At 38.8% G+C, this 19254-nt stretch overlaps 1 protein-coding gene across 16 annotated transcripts in view; it reads left to right on the top strand.

Annotated features, from left to right (window-relative positions):
- NEO1 (neogenin 1) overlaps nucleotides 1-19254 on the top strand; it is a 120016-nt gene that overhangs the window by 61962 nt on the left and 38800 nt on the right. For 9 of the 16 annotated variants that reach the window (XM_083475560.1, XM_083475546.1, XM_083475547.1 and 6 more), the window contains exons 6-11: nucleotides 3434-3588; nucleotides 4401-4521; nucleotides 12276-12495; nucleotides 13420-13574; nucleotides 14950-15098; nucleotides 16753-16891. In XM_083475560.1, the coding sequence (XP_083331686.1) occupies nucleotides 3434-3588; nucleotides 4401-4521; nucleotides 12276-12495; nucleotides 13420-13574; nucleotides 14950-15098; nucleotides 16753-16891 (939 nt within the window). The remainder of the gene's footprint in view (nucleotides 1-3433; nucleotides 3589-4400; nucleotides 4522-12275; nucleotides 12496-13419; nucleotides 13575-14949; nucleotides 15099-16752; nucleotides 16892-19254) is intronic. The other 7 variants (XM_083475548.1, XM_083475550.1, XM_083475549.1 and 4 more) reach the window with 1 other exon arrangement.

Here is a 19254-nt window from a genome sequence, read left to right as displayed (position 1 = left end):
CTTTTCAGCTGGGGAATATTTTATATTTCTCATTCACTCTGCATGGGTCTCCAGAGTTTCCTGTAAATATTATGACGTAAACTACATGGAAATGGTTGGTTTCCAATTGAGTTGTATGGCATTTTTAAATCTATCTATTTTTAAGAGTTTTGCATTAAGCACAAAATACAACAAACTGAGCAAACATGTTTTGAATTCTGATCATACAGATTTACAGAAGAAAGTAAAAACTTGTAATGAGAGATTTACAAGTGCATTTTTGCTTCTCCCACTTGAATTAAGCTGGTAAAAAGCATTTTGGCCCCTGTTGCAACCTGAGTATCTAGACCAGCCTTTCTCAACCTTGGGTCCCCAAATGTTGTTGAACTAAAACTCCCAAGGCCAGAGCTCAGGGATGATGGGAGTTGTAGTCCAACAACATCTGGGGATCAAAGGTTGAGAAACACTGATCCAGACGGACCACAGGGAGTCAACTCCCAGATGTGACAGGAATCCCAGTTCCCTCCCAAGTCACAAAACCAGCTGATTCAGTCATGTCTGAATTTCATTTGTCAGCTTGCATACATCTAATTCCCAAACATGACCAGTCATTGGAAGACTACATTAGTGAACAGGGCTAGATGAAAAGCAGGAAGAGAGGTGTGTGTTACCAGTATTCTGCTAGCATTGAACATCATACAGAAATATAATCTCATCAAGCCGCCATGTATTCATATTGAACACAACTTGGGAACACAGCAACAACTTGTAGAACCACATTGGAAGCATCCCTAACCATGTTAGGTAATTACCCATCACCACCCTTGAGCATACTCTCTGCCAATAGTGGGCAGAATTTTTAACAAGCAGTTCCCTAAATCCCTTCCAAACACAAAGTTGTATTCCCAAATAATTTCATGATCAGCTGTATCAAAGCTGCAAATAATTCTAACAGGATTAATAAGATTCAGTTTACTCTATTAGTTCCCTTGAGCAATTCTTCCTGGATTCACCAACTTTCTCTCAAGGAGAATCTAATCTCTTTTAATTTGCTTTTATTTTGTTACATTTTTAGTTAACTACCTTTAAGGAATAGATGCAGAGTAGTTGCACTTATTTTCCGAAACTGTTTTAAGTTTCTTAACAGCGTTAAGAAAGTTAAAACAATGTTATCAATGACACATGCCATTTTGCAAAATTGTTTCTTTTGTAAGGGTTCTTGAGAAGTCCTAAGGGACAAAAAATATGGCTAAATTAGCTGTTGATATGGGTCTAGAATATCTGCAGTAAAGACACTGATACTGAGTTGAGGGAATTGCGTTAGCCCTACATTTCAGCTTTGTTGTTGTTGTTTAGTCGTTTAGTCGTGTCCGACTCTTCGTGACCCCGTGGACCAGAGCACGCCAGGCACTCCTGTCTTCCATTGCCTCCCGCAGTTTGGTCAAACTCATGTTTGTAGCTTCGAGAACACTGTCCAACCATCTCATCCTCTGTCGTCCCCTTCTCCTTGTGCCCTCAGTCTTTCCCAGCATCAGGGTCTTTTCCCGGGAGTCTTCTCTTCTCATGAGGTAGCTAAAGTATTGGAGCCTCAGCTTCAGGATCTTTCCTTCCAGTGAGCAATCAGGGCTGATTTAAGAATGGATAGGTTCGACTCTTGAGTCTCCTCCAGCACCATAATTCAAAAGCATCAATTCTTCGGCGGTATCTTAAAAACTGGAGCTTTATATATTATTGAAGCTTTATACCAGCTGCTGCTTCATGAAAGAGACAGTTTGCCAGTCTTGTAGGAGTATTTTTTGAACAAGACATTTAACAGCTTCCTGCAGAATATTAAAATACAATGATATATTAAAATACAATACAATGATATATTAAAATACAGTGATCCTTTTGACCAAAGGCTCAGTTGCGGGTTGGAAGGAGTTTTAATTTTTTTTCTTTTCCCTTGGTATAAGAAATGCAACCTGTCGCTTATGCAAACTTACCACAAATGAATGAAAGGCTGTCATAGTGTAAGGGTTGAAAGCAGATGTCTGAGGCCTTGACTTTCTTTTCATGGACTGCATAATTTCCATGTATGTAAGCTTAATAAAATGTGCATAATCTTAACCCATCACAGTAAATTCAATAGTTCATTATATATACTTGTTCTCTGGGTGATAGTGTCACCAGGAAAGGTGAAGTGGAAAGAGTAAACACCCAAGGCTGCTTTGAAATATAATTGTCTGGTGCTAAAACATGTGATTTTCCAATAAAATTGTATTTTATGTAATTGGCTCGTTTGCTCTCTGGTTATCCATTTAACTTGTTTACCACAAACATCTGTACTTGTGCTTAATTGCTATGTGTAATGAATACTAATATAGTTAAGCTACAAAAATAACTTTCAAAAACATTTAAACTTGTAAATGGAGAAGAATGTCTAATGAATTTGAGTATTTTATGTTCAACTTTCAGGAAGAACATGGCTTTACTTGCCTCCAACCCACCTGAGTGTACGGAAGCAAATAATCCTATGACAATTAAGATAAAAAACAAAACAAAACTTAATTGTATTAAAGCAAGACCCACTGAGGATGGAATTCAGGCATATGCTTGAGTTTAGCACTGGGAATGGTGTTCCCCTCATTAAACAGATTTGTATTCGGACCTGCTCATAGAAACTAAAAATATTACTCATCCATCATGTTATTTGATAAGCAAGACACTTCAGATTTCTGGTTGTTATCTTATGCCTCTTGTTCCTTTCCCATTGCACAATTCTGTTTGGTTTAAGTTGTTCCCCATCTGCAACAGATCCTTTTAGTGCTATTGCAGCTTGGTAGCTTAATCCATTCAAACGTTAAAGGAACAGTCATTTGGGGCAGCTTTTATGTAGGTTCTGGTGCTCTGCAATGCCTTCTTTGCCCTTAATCATAATCTCCATTCTGTTGAAATGTAAAATAAATATTTAAAACTAGGGCTGTAACTTCAATTGCTACGTTAACCAGCTAAAGTTTTAGTTACTTAACTGGAAAGGCACAATTCTAATTAGGGTTACAAGTTTATTTTTGAAGGCTTCTATGATGAACACTAAATATGACTTTTCCTTCTAACAATGAGCAAGTTGCTTTTATTTATGAAATTTATCTTGTACTGTACTTGCATCCGTTTCTCAAAGGTATCACTTGATGTATTTTAATTTATTTAATCTGTTAAGAGGCAAATGATAAGTTAAAAGTTTAATAGATTGTCATTCCTACTGAAATTGAACTACTTGATTACTTGATCTTGAGCAATAGCAATTATTTTTGAAAGCTGGTAATCTCTGTAATAGATTTCTTTGCAACATATATATAGCTACAATATATATTTAGTCTGCTTCTCTACTCAATTTTGTCATAAGAAATGGTTGAACAGTGTATGCCATATTTGATCAGTAATCTGTAAGTGCTTTTCTTCCTTTTATTTAAAGCTCCTCCTGAGTTTCTGAAGCAACCCTCTAATATTTATGCTCATGAATCCATGGATATTGTGTTTGAATGTGATGTGACTGGGAAGCCAACTCCAACAGTGAAGTGGGTAAAGAATGGAGATGTGGTGATCCCTAGTGACTACTTTAAAATTGTAGTGAGTATATCTTTAGTATATATCCTATGGCTTGATTTCCTTGTGCTTTAACTAAACGTATATAGTGCTAAATTGGGTACATTAATCAATGTATGCTTGAGCCACCAAACTATCGATTTTCATTTTTCTCTCTCCAATAACTGCATAGTCACAATAGTTTGAACCTAGATAGGCAGAAAGACCCTTTAAATTTAGAGGATCAATTTTGTGATGGGGTATGGTAGAAAATATGCTGGTCATACAAGTTCACCCACACTTCTAATTGTACTTTATCAATAGAAAAAGTATGGCAGACCTTGACAATGTGACAATAGGTTGCATCCTCATGCTAGGACACCGAAAGCTTATTCTAATGCCTCATGTGAATATGCTTTGTGAAGTATCTCTCCCATCTTTTGGGTGTTTGTTGCATTCCATTTGGAAAAATTGGCCTAAAAAGTTAAGCATCATCATCACCATCACCCTTCAGAAGGTAGGACAGATGCACTCCTGACCAGTTTCATTTTCCATTGATGGTCTTTTCAGGAGACCATTTTCAATTAGACTAGAACACTGTTTGGTACATACAGCAATTCTGTCAATGCCCATTAATGGTTGCCAAATATTGCTGTTTTTCTAACAATTTTGCTGATCTTGATGTTGTAGAAGTTGAGCACTGACGTCCAAGAGCTCTTGAACAGAAATGTAATTTAGAAGTGCCACGAGGCATAAAAACATCGTTTCCCACTTTCCCCCACCCTTTGAAGCCCTTGTAGTTTCGACTTCTCCATTTTAGTGAATATTATATTATGCATGTATGTGTTCTCTTTTAGAATGAGCATGACCTACAAGTTTTAGGTCTAGTGAAATCGGATGAAGGATTTTATCAGTGTATTGCAGACAATGATGTGGGAAACATACAGTCTGGAGCCCAGCTGATAATACTTGATCATGGTAAGAAACTAGGGTCATATATTGCCAAAAGTGGGGAAGAATAATTTCAGGTTTACATTCTTTTCCACAAGTAATTCTCTACTCAGATATGAGTGACAGCTGTTTGCTCGTGTTATAAACACATTATCTTTGTAAAATAAAATTTCTAAATGTGTTCTCTTTAGTTTGAAACAAACTTTTATATTGCAGAACATTCCTTCAACCTGTGAACATGATAGATCAAAGACACACCATGATTTGTCTTTACTGTTGCATTTTACAACAATATAATAATTTAGCAAGGTAATTGGCATTGATAAAATGAATAATGATTACTTTTCAGTAGTTAAATTACATCTTAGTTATCAAAACTACCAGCTGTTAATAATAATAATAATAATAATAATAATAATAATAATAATAATAATAATAATTTCCTTCAGTCGCCAGTTGAAGCAAATTCCTTTAAAAACATTTATGATACAATTTTAATATCATTCCAAAAAACCCTCATAACATTTATTAATCACAACCCCGCGTTGCAATTATCTGATATCATTTTAATTAACCAGAGCACTTGAATGCATGGCACTGGATTCCATACATTCAGTTACTCTCTTGATGGTTCATCCTTCAGCAGTCTCTTGGAAGTGTTCTATAGCCATCCTGCAGGGAGTTTTGTGTGTGTGTTCTACATCATCAGAAGAATCTTTATTTGCATCAACCACTAGTCATAGCAATAAAATAAAATGTACTGAAGATAGAGGTAAAAACTTAACTATACAAAATATATTCTGGAGGTTTACTGTGTGTGTGTGTGTGTGTGTGAGAGAGAGAGAGAGAGAGAGAGAGAGAGAGAGAGAGAGATCACAATGGGGAAAGATTGGGACATACAATCCTAGAAAAGGATGGCATATGCTTCTCTTGACAGTGGAGTAGGCTCCCTTATCCTTAGCCCTACTATTGACTGCCAAAACTGACCTCAGACACATAAAGACTTGTGGCTTTCACACTATCTTTTTGTCACTCATCACCCGAAAATGTTGCAAAAGAAGGCCGAAGAGACCACCATAACCAACTGGATCAAGGCCTCCATCACCCTGGCCTATGATGCCCAGCATTTATGGCCCACTCTGCCAGGGTAGTGGTGACTTTGGGAGCCTTGGCTGCTAATTCAATAGATCGGTAGGACAGCCACCTGGGCACCCTCCTCATTTACCAAACACTACAAAATTGACATTTATGCCTCAGCAGAGGCTGCCTTAGGCCAGAGTTTCCTTCAGAAGGTAGTTTCTTCTCAGCAAATGGCTTATAGGTGCTCCCCCCAGTACTTTGGGCTCCGGTAGATCCCATTGTGACTGGATCCAGTCGTGACAGGAAAATGGGTCATTGGGTACTTAGCCTGAAGGATTGTTTTCTGATAGACAGTAAGAGCCAGTCTCTTCCACACTGCAACTTCCTCTCTTGTTATGTAAGCCTATATTCTGAAAAGGCTTCAGAGCCTTTCTCTGCCCTCCTCATCTCTCTGCCTCTGCATAGTTGTGCATGTTATAAAGTTTTAGTTTTCAAGGTTATTCCGTAATAAAATGTTCGTTAAATAGGACTCCAAGGTTTCCAAAGGACATCTTTTAAACTTAGCCACCCAATGGAAACTAGAGAGCCCCAGAAAGTGGGAGTGAGGGGAGGAGACAGCATGCAAATTCATCAGGTGGTTTTCCTGTCTAGGCTAGCAGGACATCACTTGTCCATCAGAAAAAGATACTTCACAGTAAGTACCCAGTGACCCATTTTCTATTCATGATAGTTTTTGAAGCTGGAGAGACATTCCTACAGCAGCATGTTGCTAAATGGCAAGTACATATGTATTATAGAGGCTGTCTGAAGGATTGTATTTCCCTATATGAGCCTGTCTGGGCTTTGAGAATTTCAGGGGAGGCCTTTTTCTTCGTCCCTTCAGCTGCACAGACATGTATGGTGAGGACACAAGAGAGGTCCTTTGTGGCTGCTCCCAGATGGGCGAACTCCATTCCATGGGAGGTCACGATAGCACCCTCTCTGCTTTCCTTTCACTGGCGAGCAAATTTTTTTTGTTTATATAGGTCTTTGGTCATGAACTGGCTATTGTGGCAGAATTTTGGAAGGGTGGGTGTTGTACTTGTGCTTTTGAATGGTTTTAAGGATTTTTTAAATGTTTTTTTTAAGGGACACAGGTAGTGCTGTGGTCTAAACCATGGAGCCTAGGGCTTGCCGATCAGAAGGTCGGTGGTTCGAATCCCCACGACGGGGTGAGCTCCCGTTGCTCGGTCCCAGCTCCTGCCAACCTAGCAGTTTGAAAGCATGTCAAAGTGCAAGTAGATAAATAGGTACCACTCTGGTGGGAAGGTAAACGGCATTTCCGTGCGCTGCTCTGGTTCGCCAGAAGTGGCTTAAGTCATTCTAGCCACATGACCCGAAAGCTGTATGCCGGCTACCTCAGCCAATAAAGCGAGATGAGCGCGGCAACCCCAGTCGTCTGCGACTGGACCTAACGGTCAGGGGTTCCTTTACCTAAGGTTTTTTTAGTGCTGTTTTTCATAGGACTACTTATTTACTTGCTTTTTAATATTTATATTTGTGTATTTTTAGCGGTGTTTCTTTTAATTTATGCTGCGAAGTGCCTTGGGAGAGAGGTGGGATATAAATGAAATAAATAAAAAATAGAGCTGTGAGATTGTCTCTGTGGTTATGACATGGGGCTCTGTAGCATTCTACTATTATAAAGCATGACAGTTCTATTACAGTTTGTCCTATAAACATGGAATTCGTTAGAGAATCTTCTTGGTAAGCTGTCAAAGGCTTTTTTGGGGAAAAGAATAAAATCTAAAAAATTGCTAAAATCTAAAAAATGTGACTAGATGATTGAGGTTACTGATCTTTATATTTACACGATAGTATGCATGGCTATGCTTGATTTTTATAAATCTTAAGAAAAGAATATTTTTTTAAAAAATAATAATCTTAATGAGGTACTCTTTGCTTTTTCTTCCATTTTATAATGCATAATTTCTGATAGAATTTGTTTCAGGCACAGTGCAGTGTTTATCCATGGATTTGTTGCTTCTGAAGGAAGTAGATAAATGTGACTTTTTATTGGCTCTGTGTAAAAACATACTGTGCCTTTGTGTTGCTCTTATGTTAACACTGGTATCTTATCTAAAATACAGCATAACTTTGGGTTGAAAGGATAGGAAGAGTTGCTTTCCTTTCTGAATTTTCTTTGTATGATGCATTGATAATGACACACCTTTTTGATTATTGTACATGACAGGAAATTTTAAATGACTTCCTTTAAAACAAAATATGTCATGGGTGTGGGAGGAGTGTTTTTATCACACTTTTATGACTTCCTTTAAAAGTTTACGTTGGAAAAAATTAAAACATTCTCCCTGCCAAAGTGGCATAAAATTTTATGGGTGGATTTGGGGATGAGCTCAGAAAGTACTAATTTCACAAAACTTAAATAGGCAGTCAACTATTAAAATCTTTAAAAGTAAGTGTTTCATTACATTTTCAGAATAGATTACAAAAATCAGAACGATAGTAATGCAAGGCAAAAGAAAAACGTGGATATCTGTGTTATAGTAGATCAGTCCGTATCAAGCTTGAGATAATCGTGTAATTTGAGAAATAAAAAGGGTCCAATCTTTTTGAATCGGAGTTCTCCTTATCATAGCCTTAGGGCAGCACTGCATATTATGATCCCTGCAGAATACACCAGTGTGGTATAATACTTGCATTCCCCTGAAACAGTTACAATGTCTAGCATTGCTATTAATTTAGTGCTCTCAACTTTTTTTCTTGAACTTTCCTAGCACCCCCCCCCACCTACCCCCACCCACACACTTTTCCTTTTCATTCATCTCACTCTTTGCTAGCCAAACCTACTTAATTCTTCACAGCTTCCAGGAACCTTGAATCGCCTTTGAAATTGATGCAAATGTATAAGTAGTACTTGTGGCAACTAACAATTGCCTCTAGTTGACACTTGAAAATATGGCTGAAAATAAAATAAAAGAAGAATTAATGCAAGATTTGTTCTAATAATATGTTAAGCAGATGCAATTTCTAAGGGGAAATTATTATTGTTGTTTAATATGGTTGTAGAAGCCAGGGTAGTATTAGCCTGCTATTGGAAATAAAATTACAATCTTTCTATTTGGGAACAGATGATCAAATTATGGAGTATGGTCATAATGGTTATGCTAATGAGTTTTCATTAGGGTTAATGAAGGGAGACGGAGAATATACAATTTTAAAGAAAAAATGATATTTAGTGAATATTGAATTCAGCTCTCAGGACAACTAATTAAAGACAGTAATTGTTTCGCTGTCTCATAAGGGAAAGTATTCTTTGAAAAGATTGTGAATGTGTTAGTGTACAGTAGTAAAAAGTTTTGTATAAACTTGAAAATATTCATTTAGTCTTTTATTGGTGTCAAAACAGAAAAAAGTCACCTCACCATCATACATTTTGCCCTCCTGACCTAGTTGTGCTAACGCTAATGATAAGTAACAACAATAATTTATTACTTGTAGCTGGCCCATCTGACTGGGTTCCAACAGAAAATAACAGCACAGTTAAACAGCAGATATTAAAAACTTCCTGATACAGGGCTGCCTTCAGATGTCTTCTAAAAGTCAGATAGTTGTTTATTTCCTTGACATCTGATGGGAAGGCATTCCACAGGGCAGGTGCCACTACCAAGAAGGCCCTCTGCCTGGTTCCCTGTAACTTTACTTCTTGCAGGGAGGGACCCGCCTGAAGAGCTGGACTTCAGAGTCCGGGCTGAACAATGGGGTTGGAGACGCTCCTTCAGATATACTGGGCTGAGGCCATTTAGGATTTTAAAGGTCAGCACCAACACTTTGAAGTGTGCTCAGAAACATACTGGGAGCCAATGTAGATCTTTTAGAGCCAAGGTTATATGGTCCCGGCGGCCACTCCCAGTCACCAGTCTGGCAGCCGCATTCTGGATTAATTTTAGTTTCTGAGGCACCTTCAAAGGTAGCCCCACATAGAGCACACTGCAGTAGTCCAAGCGGGAGATAACCAGAGCATGTACTACTCTGGCGAGACAGGGTGCAGGGTCTCAGCCGTCATACCAAGTGGAGCTGTTAGACGGCTGCCCTGGACACAGAATTGAGCTACGCTTCCATGGACAGCTGTGTGTCCAAAATGACCCCAAAGTTGTGCATCTGGTCCTTTAGGAGCACAGTTACCACATTCAGGACCAGGGAGTCTCCCACACCTGCATGTCCCCCAGAAACAGTGCCTCTGTCTTGTTGGGATTCAACCTCAATCCGTTGACCATCCTCCACCTGTCTCCAGACATCCACATAGGCCATTTACCGCCCTCACTGGTGTCACTCAGAAAAGAGACCCTTTCTCCTGTGTGCTATTCCCAGGTGGTTCAATAATCTGGGCACAGCAAGTTACCTTGGCGTAGAAATATCTCATCCTATTCTGTTTTTCTTCACTTTTTCTCAACCATGTTGTTAAAAGAAAAACCCTACAAAGTCATTTAGAATAGAATAGAATAGAACAGAATAGAACAGAATAGAACAGAATAGAACAGAATAGAATCATAGAGTTGGAAGAGACCACAAGGGCCATCGAGTCCAACCCCATGCCAAGCAGGAAACACCATCAGAGCACTCCTGACATATGGTTGCCAAGCCTCTGCTTAAAGACCTCCAAAGAAGGAGACTCCACCACACTCCTTGGCAGCAAATTCCACTGTCGAACAGCTCTTACTGTCAGGAAGTTCTTCCTAATGTTTAGGTGGAATCTTCTTTCTTGTAGTTTGGATCCATTGCTCCGTGTCCGCTTCTCTGGAGCAGCAGAAAACAACCTTTCTCCCTCCTCTATGTGACATCCTTTTATATATTTGAACATGGCTATCATATCACCCCTTAACCTCCTCTTCTCCAGGCTAAACATGCCCAGCTCCCTTAGCCGTTCCTCATAAGGCATTGTTTCCAGGCCTTTGACCATTTTGGTTGCCCTCCTCTGGACATGTTCCAGTTTGTCAGTGTCCTTCTTGAACTTTGGTGCCCAGAACTGGACACAGTACTCCAGGTGAGGTCTGACCAGAGCAGAATACAGTGGCACTATTACTTCCCTTGATCTAGATGCTATACTCCTATTGATGCAGCCCATTTAACCAGTATATTTTTTACTTCCCTGGGTACTTAGTTGACTTTTTGCAATCTGCCCACACCACATCATATGATAAGGCAGCTTCCTCTTGTGTCCCTTATTCTTATGCATTTAGCCTCTATTACTTTGAGAAATCCTGGGCCATTTTCTGCCATTTCGGTGCTTAAATCAGCTTACAAATAATTAAAACATAAGGCAGTAAAACATTGCATAATTTACTATTCATAGTAAAATGTTCATGTTTTAGCTAATTTACAATAATAAATAGTTCTAATTGAATCTATTCTTAAATTAGATCAGCCTCAGCAGTGTTTATTGGCCAGAGCTCCATATTATCTACTTAATTGAGCTTTCAGATGCATGAAATTATTAAATAATCTTCTGAACTGTTGGAGTAGAATTAAAAGCAAAAAGAGGCAGCTAATTGCACAATAATTTTAGCTGTACTGCACCATTTCTTTCAAATATCCTTGAAGGTAGATATACATGGAAATATATTGCAGGGATTCAAAATATAAAGAACTATTTATGTAAAGATTCCCTTGAAACAGGGAAGCCTTATTTCTAGGTCTTCCTTAGAATTGATTGTACAAGCTGTTTAAAAATAAATGCTTGCTCTCATTTCTGAATATTTTCATTGATTGGTTGGTTGGTTGTGTACATATAAAATGTGTTTGTACACACACATACACACCCTTCATATTTTCAATTAATTCACTTTCATCTTAAAATACTTCCATCCTTTTTCTATTAATGTTCAAGGAGTTTACAATAAAATTAAAACGAGAAGTTAATTGTTCATTGTTATTCTTATTTTAATGCAGTGGCACTTCAAATGATTTGTGAAATTAAGCATGCCAGGCTTGCTCTAATAATGATGGCATGCAGCACGATAGCTAGGTGCTGTTTAATCATGAGGAATAATGATTCATGAAGAGAACACGTTACTGGAGTGAAAGATTGAAACTCTTTGGGGGTAGGCGTTAGTGGATCTCCTGTTCATATTCTTCACATACTGGTTGGAAATGGTTTCAAACTACCTTAGGATTCTCACACTCCTTTAATAGGTGAATTCACAACTGAGCAACTTAAAATATGCACAAAAGAATCACTACACGAAGCTAATCAATGTCTATTCTTATGACTAGTATAAACTTGTTTTTTCAGTTATTCAAAGAAAAAGTGAAGTTCTTCTTGAAGTATGCTTATTTGATTGCAGATTTAATGATTTTCTAATAAATATTTCAGTGCAAAAAAAGCTTAAATGTCAAACTGATGTTTTCATTCTGAGGTGCTACTTTATCCTCAATTTTCACCCTTCCCTTCCCACTTCCATTATATTGGAGATTTGACTGCCTGCTCTATAGTGATGTCTCCTTTGATATTTCCCATTAGTTTTCAGTAGTTACCTTTTTTGCCTGCATGCCAACCTTCAGTTTAATGGCCTTTTTTGTGTGTTCATTTTGTTTTGTTTCCCATCGTGGTTTTGTTTATTTCTTTTTTGGTTTTTTCTGTTTTCTCTTTAAATCGTCGTGATGTATGCCCTTCATATTCCCCAATGTTTGCACATGACAAGATGTTGCCATCCCAACATTACCTCCCACTTCACTGACCAGTGCCACTACTGACCATCTAGCACCAGCTACAAGTGGACCGTTGCCTTCTGCCCCTCGAGATGTTGTGGCTTCCCTTGTCTCTACCCGCTTCATCAAGCTGACCTGGAGAACACCTGCATCCGATCCTCATGGAGACAATCTCACCTACTCTGTGTTCTACACCAGGGAAACCGTAAACAGGTATAATTTACTTTTTTATATACAAATTTACAATATAGTAATTTCTTTACTTGAGTGTTTTTAAGCTTTAGATTTTTTACCTGTACCACTCCAAAGGACTGGTGAGAAGTTCAGAACTTTCCAACTAAAATAAAATGCTGTGACTTTTTTTAAAAAAGAAAGACACATTTTATGTAGTTCCTTGGAGATACATGGGCTCAACTTGAATTTTCAGAGTGAAGAAATAAGGATGAGATGTTGTCAGATAGACACTTGTGGCTTCACCCTATTTGCCTCTTGCCTTGCTTCTTGTGAGAGTATCTGATGAGGAAAAAACAATTTGTGTCTGTCTAGTGCATTTAAACACTCTTAAGAACACACATTGAAAAAGTATTATTGAAACTTCAAGAACTGACTTTGCAGATGAGTTGTTTGGATCTTAGGGCCATTGAATTGGCTTTGTTTCTGAATTGTGAATGCTATTCTTTGAGAATACCCTCAAAGTGAGGAATCATGTATTTCTAGAAGAATCAAATATGAATGCTGGCTGTCCTTGGTATAGCACTTATTTTGGGAGCTTTGATTTTGTGGGACATCAAAACTACTAGCTGGGAAGGAGTGCTTTAATTATGTTGGAAGCTGTAGAAGGGCTATAGTTTAGAGAGAGAGCACATGCTTTGTATGCAGATCATCTCAGGTTCATTCCCTGGCCTCTCCAGGTAGGGCTGGGAGAGACATCTGCAACTGTGCAGAGGTCTACTCAAAGAATAACACTTACAGATAAGCAAATCCCATCTCCCCCATCATTGCTTTGTCATTACTCTGTCCTGTGAACATTATTCTGAACTAATACCTTCCCCGTGGTGCTATCATTTTACTGCTTATGTGTACCAAATATTTTCTAACCTCAGGTCTTTTCCCATGTGCCCCCCCCTTTTTTTTAAGGGAGCGTGTTGAAAACACAAGCCATCCTGGGGAAATGCAAGTGACAATTCAAAACTTGATGCCTGAGTCTGTGTATGTTTTCAGAGTGGTAGCTCAAAACAAACACGGGCCTGGAGAAAGTTCATTGCCACTTAAGGTGGCAACGCAACCTGAGGGTAAGCTTTAAACATTTCCACCCTGTTTGTTGCTGTTGCTGTGGCAGATGGTGATAAAGTGTTTTTATCCTTTTCACACAATGCAGTGGTAGCTGTGCTCTGATTAACTTGCTATATAATTCTGTATTATCACTTAAGCCTGGTTCCTTTAAGATATGCTCATGTTATATTAAAGTCAGTTGTCTATTTTAATGATTTAGAGATGATCCAGTGAAAGTTACCCTACTTCTAAGCCTACATTGCCAAAAAAAAATTCAGCATATTATTAATAGGACAATCCTATGCATATTCACTCTAAATAATTTCCACTTTGTGCAATAGTTCTTACTACCTAGCAAGTGTGTATAGGATTGCAGACTAATTCTTATGTTGAAATTAGTAGTATTTAAAAGATAAGACTTCTGCCTGCATAGTAACAAAGGAAGTTTAGTTTTGGCTGGATCATGTTCTAAGCATGTGTGCAATCTAATCTTGCATCGGATAATCCCTTACGGATAAAATTCAATTTAAATTTATCCTTGGATGCAAATAGTTTTATGGCAATGTTAAGCTTCCTGTGCAGTCTCATTATACTTGAGATGAAGCACAAAGTACACTTATGTCAGGAAGAAAAAGGAAGTTATGGAGCATAGAAGTCAAATCTGCTTTAAAAACTCCCAAGTTTGAATTATTATATGAGATACCACAACTTAAGCATGGCCTTTTAAAAAACCAATTTAGCATAAAAATTGCCTCTCTAAAAACATTTTTAATTGCTAAAGTCTGGCCATTCTTTGTTTTCTATTTTCTATTTTCAACATCCATTTTAGGTTGTGTAGGTTGATTCATTTTTTTTTTGTTTTTTGTTTCAGAACCTCATTAAAGGTTCACTTTTCCCATATCTTATTATTGATGTTCAGCCATGAAATTGGCATATCGGGCAGTTTGAATGCCTTCACTTCCATTTTTTTATTAACCACAGGTTAATGTTGCATCCGTACCCTAAATTAGTTAATTTTAACTATAGTTTGTTGAAATAAGCTGTGTTCATAACCCATTGGTTGAAGTTTCAATTGTTTCAAAGAAAATTGGTTGCAGTTTTTGTGGATTTAGATGAAACAACAAGCTGTGGATAATAAAAAATGGAAGTAAAGATTTCTTATCTCGAAGTGGCTATATTACAGAAGTGGAAGCAAGCATTTGAGCCTGAGATTTTCTATGGCTCATTCCCTAGATTCATGGAGAGCCAAATTGGTTACAAAACATGTCCATTCACACTGTTTCACTTAAATTCTGTTTAGAATTTCAGAGCTCTTTGCTTCAGATATGCAATATAAAGTGTAATGATTTTTTTTTTTTTTAGTAATGCTTATAGTACATCTTTTTTATTTTTCAGTTCAGCTTCCTGGACCGGCCCCTAATATTCGAGCATTTGCAAACTCACCCACATCAATCACTGTTAGTTGGGCAACACCTTTATCTGGCAATGGTGAAATCCAAAACTACAAGCTGTACTACATGGAGAAGGGAGCAGACAATGAGCAGGTATGATGCATAGCATAGTATTAGCAGAACTTTAGGCTTTTTTACCTGTAGTAAGATTACTGTTTTCATTATAGTTTTCATTTCAGAATTTGGATGTTATTTTGTTGGATTTTATTAACAGGCAAACAGCAGGAGAGAAAACCTTTTAATATTTGGCAGCAAATGGACATGTTGCAATTGCTAGGCAAATTCTAGTTTCGCTTTTTGAAGTTTCACTCTTTGAAGTATTAAAGCTATTGCAGGTAAACTGAGGGTAGAATCCAAATGTTTCTGGACTCTAATTCCATCACCCCCAGCTAGCATGAACAATAGTCACATATGATCAGTTATTATTTAGCCACCCCTGAGATAAACAAATGAGATTCTCATAAACATGTACTAGTTTTCTTTTATAAAAAGCATCCATTGATTTACTTAAATGCCTTACCCCTTAAGACTTTTATTGCCATTTTTATTTAACTAGGTAGCCTGCAGGTCATTTATTTCAACTAGTGTTGAGCCATGGGGGTTTGATTTTGTCAAACACATTTAACTTTGAAAACAGCCCCCTACCCAATGAATGTCGGGACCAGAGTGTTCACATATTCAGGAACTTCTGCTCTCACTTTCCTGATTGGCTAGAATCATGCACATGGCTAATCTAATTCAAAATAGATTTGCCCTAACTCAAAATAGATTTGTTTGCCTTTGGTGAAGAAAGCATATAGCCAAGCCTGACTGACTTCATAACATTGCTAAGCCATCATATTTGTTATGTCACTGAGGCAACAGCCACTGGGTGAACAGTGACAGAGAACGTTTTCAAAGGTGTGGCAAACATTTCAGTCATATTTTGGATCTCAAATGCCTTGGCTCCCGAACAAATCAGCTCTTGAATGATCGAAACCCGGAAATGAGTGTTCCAGTTTTCAAATTATTTTCGGAAGCCAAATCGGAAGCCATGCCTTGGTTTTCAAACGGTTCTGGGAGTCGAACAGACTCCCAGTTCTGGGAGTCCAATGGACTGCCGGAACGCATTCTGTTTGAGAACCAAGGTACGGCTGTATAACATTTTTGAGAGCCATGGAGATTTCTTTGGACAGGACTCTGCACTGTGTTTTAAGAGTGTGTGTGTGTGTGTGTGTGTGTGTGTGTGTGTGTGTGTACTGTTTAGATATTTTTAAATAAATAATGAAAGAAAGAAAGTTATCATGGTAGCCTTTTTCAGACAGCCATCTAAACCATGGTTATAGAGAATGTGCTGCAGCAAGTACTGAGCTTTTACCACCCTCCTCACTTCTGCCTTTCACTTTCAATTTTAAGTGCACTTCAGTTTTATATTACATATGAACTCTGGAACTACTGTTTATTTTTAATCCTAGTTAGTTTACAAAGCAGGCTATCAAAGCATAGTTTGATAGCCAGCTTTGTTATCTAACTCGAGTTAGAATAAACCACAGCTCCCCTAATTTATATACGTGAAAGCTTTCACTCTGCTCATGCACAGATAGTAGAAGGAAATGTGAATCTGAGGTTCAGTGTGGCTTGTTCTTGATTATCTAACAATGATCTAGAGATTATGATGAGCAGAAATGAACAAAGCATTCATAGCAGTAGTCTTTTAATCCCTGGGTGTTTAAAAGATGCATCCCGGTTTACATCTTTTCAAATATAGGACATTGATGTTGGAGGTCTTTCCTATACAATCAGTGGTTTGAAAAAATACACAGAATATAGTTTCCGAGTGGTGGCCTACAATAAACATGGTCCAGGAGTTTCCACACAAGATGTTGTCGTTCGAACTCTGTCAGATGGTGAGTATCTTCTGATTTCAAACAAATTGCGGACAATTTCCTAATTTAAATGGATTTTTAATTGCCAAGTTTAGTTTCTGCATTATGGTACTATACAGGAAAAAGAAACACAACAATGGCAGATTCTCCAGCTCTGAAATTACAGAGCCAACTGCTCCCACCAGCCATTGTTAGGTTACATCTATCTTAGTGCAATCTGAATGAGTCTTGCTTGTTTGACTGCTTTCTCCCACAATCTGCCAGTTGCAGACTTACCAGATGTTACCACCAGCCAAGTTTTCTCTTCTCTTCATCCTTGCTTTGAAGAAGACTTAGGGCGAATTCAAAATCTTGCACACCATTTTGTGGTATTATGGTTGGCCTGTTATTGGATATTTTCTTATGGGCCAACACTGTTATCTGTCACATTCAGCATTTTATTACTCATTTCTTTCTTTTAATTTTTTATTATTCTTTACTTTCTTACAATTCTTTACTTACCCATTGAGGATAAATGTTTTAAGCCAGTACACATTTAAAGCAGCTGATTTTATTACATCATGATGTGCTGTTGCAATTTGGTTATAAGTATGATAGAAATTCTTAATTCACTATTTGGGCTGATTTCTATGTGGCATGCCTGTTTGTAGAATTACAGCATATTGTCTGGGTTTCTGTGTGTGCAACAAAGTGATTTCGCATTCACAGAATGTTTTCATAGGATCATTGTAATACTAGTAACATGATGAGACTATATCTTATACAGTTTTCCAGTTTGCTCTACACATCTTTAGAATGCAGTTGAAATAAATATTGCTAAAGTGCTGGGCCACTTAGCGTTCTGCAAAAAGTAAATTAAAGAATCAAATACTTCTATGAGTGACCTTACCTACACAGACTGCTGCATGATTCCCTGCCCTGGCCTAGCTGCCTTCCAGTCAGCCTCCACTGATACACAGTAATTCTGAATAGGGTGCAGCTGGATTATTCAACCATACCCAGTGTGGCAATGCAAAATAATGCCCTGTCCTCCAAAGAGACTGTATTGCCTCTCTACATGAGTAACTGCTCTGACTGGCCTAGAACCATATCTCATGGTGTGCTTTTCTGAGGTCAACTAAACCTTTTTGTGTGTGTGGATAAGGTAAAAGTTGACTCTGTCAAGTCTAAGAATGAAATATGCTTTCAATTTTTATGGAGGAATATGCTCTGGCTATCAGAAACTAATGTTGCTGTATTTCAGAGTATGTATATTGTATCAATAGCCATTTTTGTAGACTGTAAAGAAATTGTTCTCTTTATGAAATATATATCCTTCCTGTCTAGTTGCTCACAGAATTTATATAGAATCTGCAAATACAGTGGTGCCTCGCAAGACGAAATGAATTCGTTCCGCAAGTTTTTTCTTCTTGCGAGTTTTTCGTCTTGCGAAGCACGGTTTCCCATAGGAATGCATTGAAAATCAATTAATGCGTTCCTATGGAAACCGCTTGCCAGGCTGGCGGTGCGGAGAAGGGCTTTTCTCCCCACCGCAAGCCTTCAGGACAGGTACGGGAACAGAGGGGAAGGGGCGCAGCGCTTCTCCTCTGTTCCCGGGGCTTGCGGTGGGAGGAGGGTTTTTCCTCCCCACCGCCAACATTCAGAACAGCATTCTGAATGTTGGCGGTGGGAAGGAAAACCCTCCTCCCACCGCAAGTCTTCAGGACAGCCATCCGAAGGCTGGCGGGGGAGAAGGTCTCTCCGCCCCACCGCCAGCATTCGGAGGAGCCTTCCGAAGCCTGGCGGCGGGAGGAGGTCTCTCCGCCCCACCGCCAGGCTTCGGAGCAGCCTTCCGAAGCCTGGCGGTGGGGCGGAGAGACCTCCTACTGCCGCCAGGCTTCGGAGCAGCCTTCCGAAGCCTGGCGGTGGGGCGGAGAGACCTCCCGCCGCCAGCCTTCGGAGCATCCTTCCGAAGCCTGGCGGCGGAAGGAGGTCTCTCCGCCCCACCGCCAGCCTTTGGAGGAGGTCCGAGGACAGTGGGGAAGACGCGCTGCGCTTCCCCGCTGTCCCGGAGATTTCCCTATGGGCTTTCGTCTTGCGAAGGAAGCCCATAGGGAAATTCGTTTTGCGAAGCGCCTCCAAAACGGAAAACCCTTTCGTCTAGCGGGTTTTCCGTCTTGCGAGGCGTTCGTCTTACGGGGCACCACTGTAGTTCCTATCCACAAATTGGTGAGGCCCAGACATTTCTGGTTCCCTGTAAGCAAACTACTGGTTCTCAGTCCATTATTGAGTGTTTACTCTCTGATGGTTATATACTGTGCAGTGCAAGGACTGGTTCATGCTGTAAAATATGTAGCCTGTTACTAAGAAATATGGAGAGGCAATATAGAATATCATAAATTATA

Source organism: Podarcis liolepis, assembly GCF_965112155.1.
Source record: "Podarcis liolepis genome assembly, chromosome: 14".
NCBI lineage: Eukaryota > Metazoa > Chordata > Lepidosauria > Squamata > Lacertidae > Podarcis > Podarcis liolepis.
The sequence above is the reverse complement of the archived record's forward strand: the minus strand, read 5'-3'. Positions and strand labels throughout refer to the sequence as shown.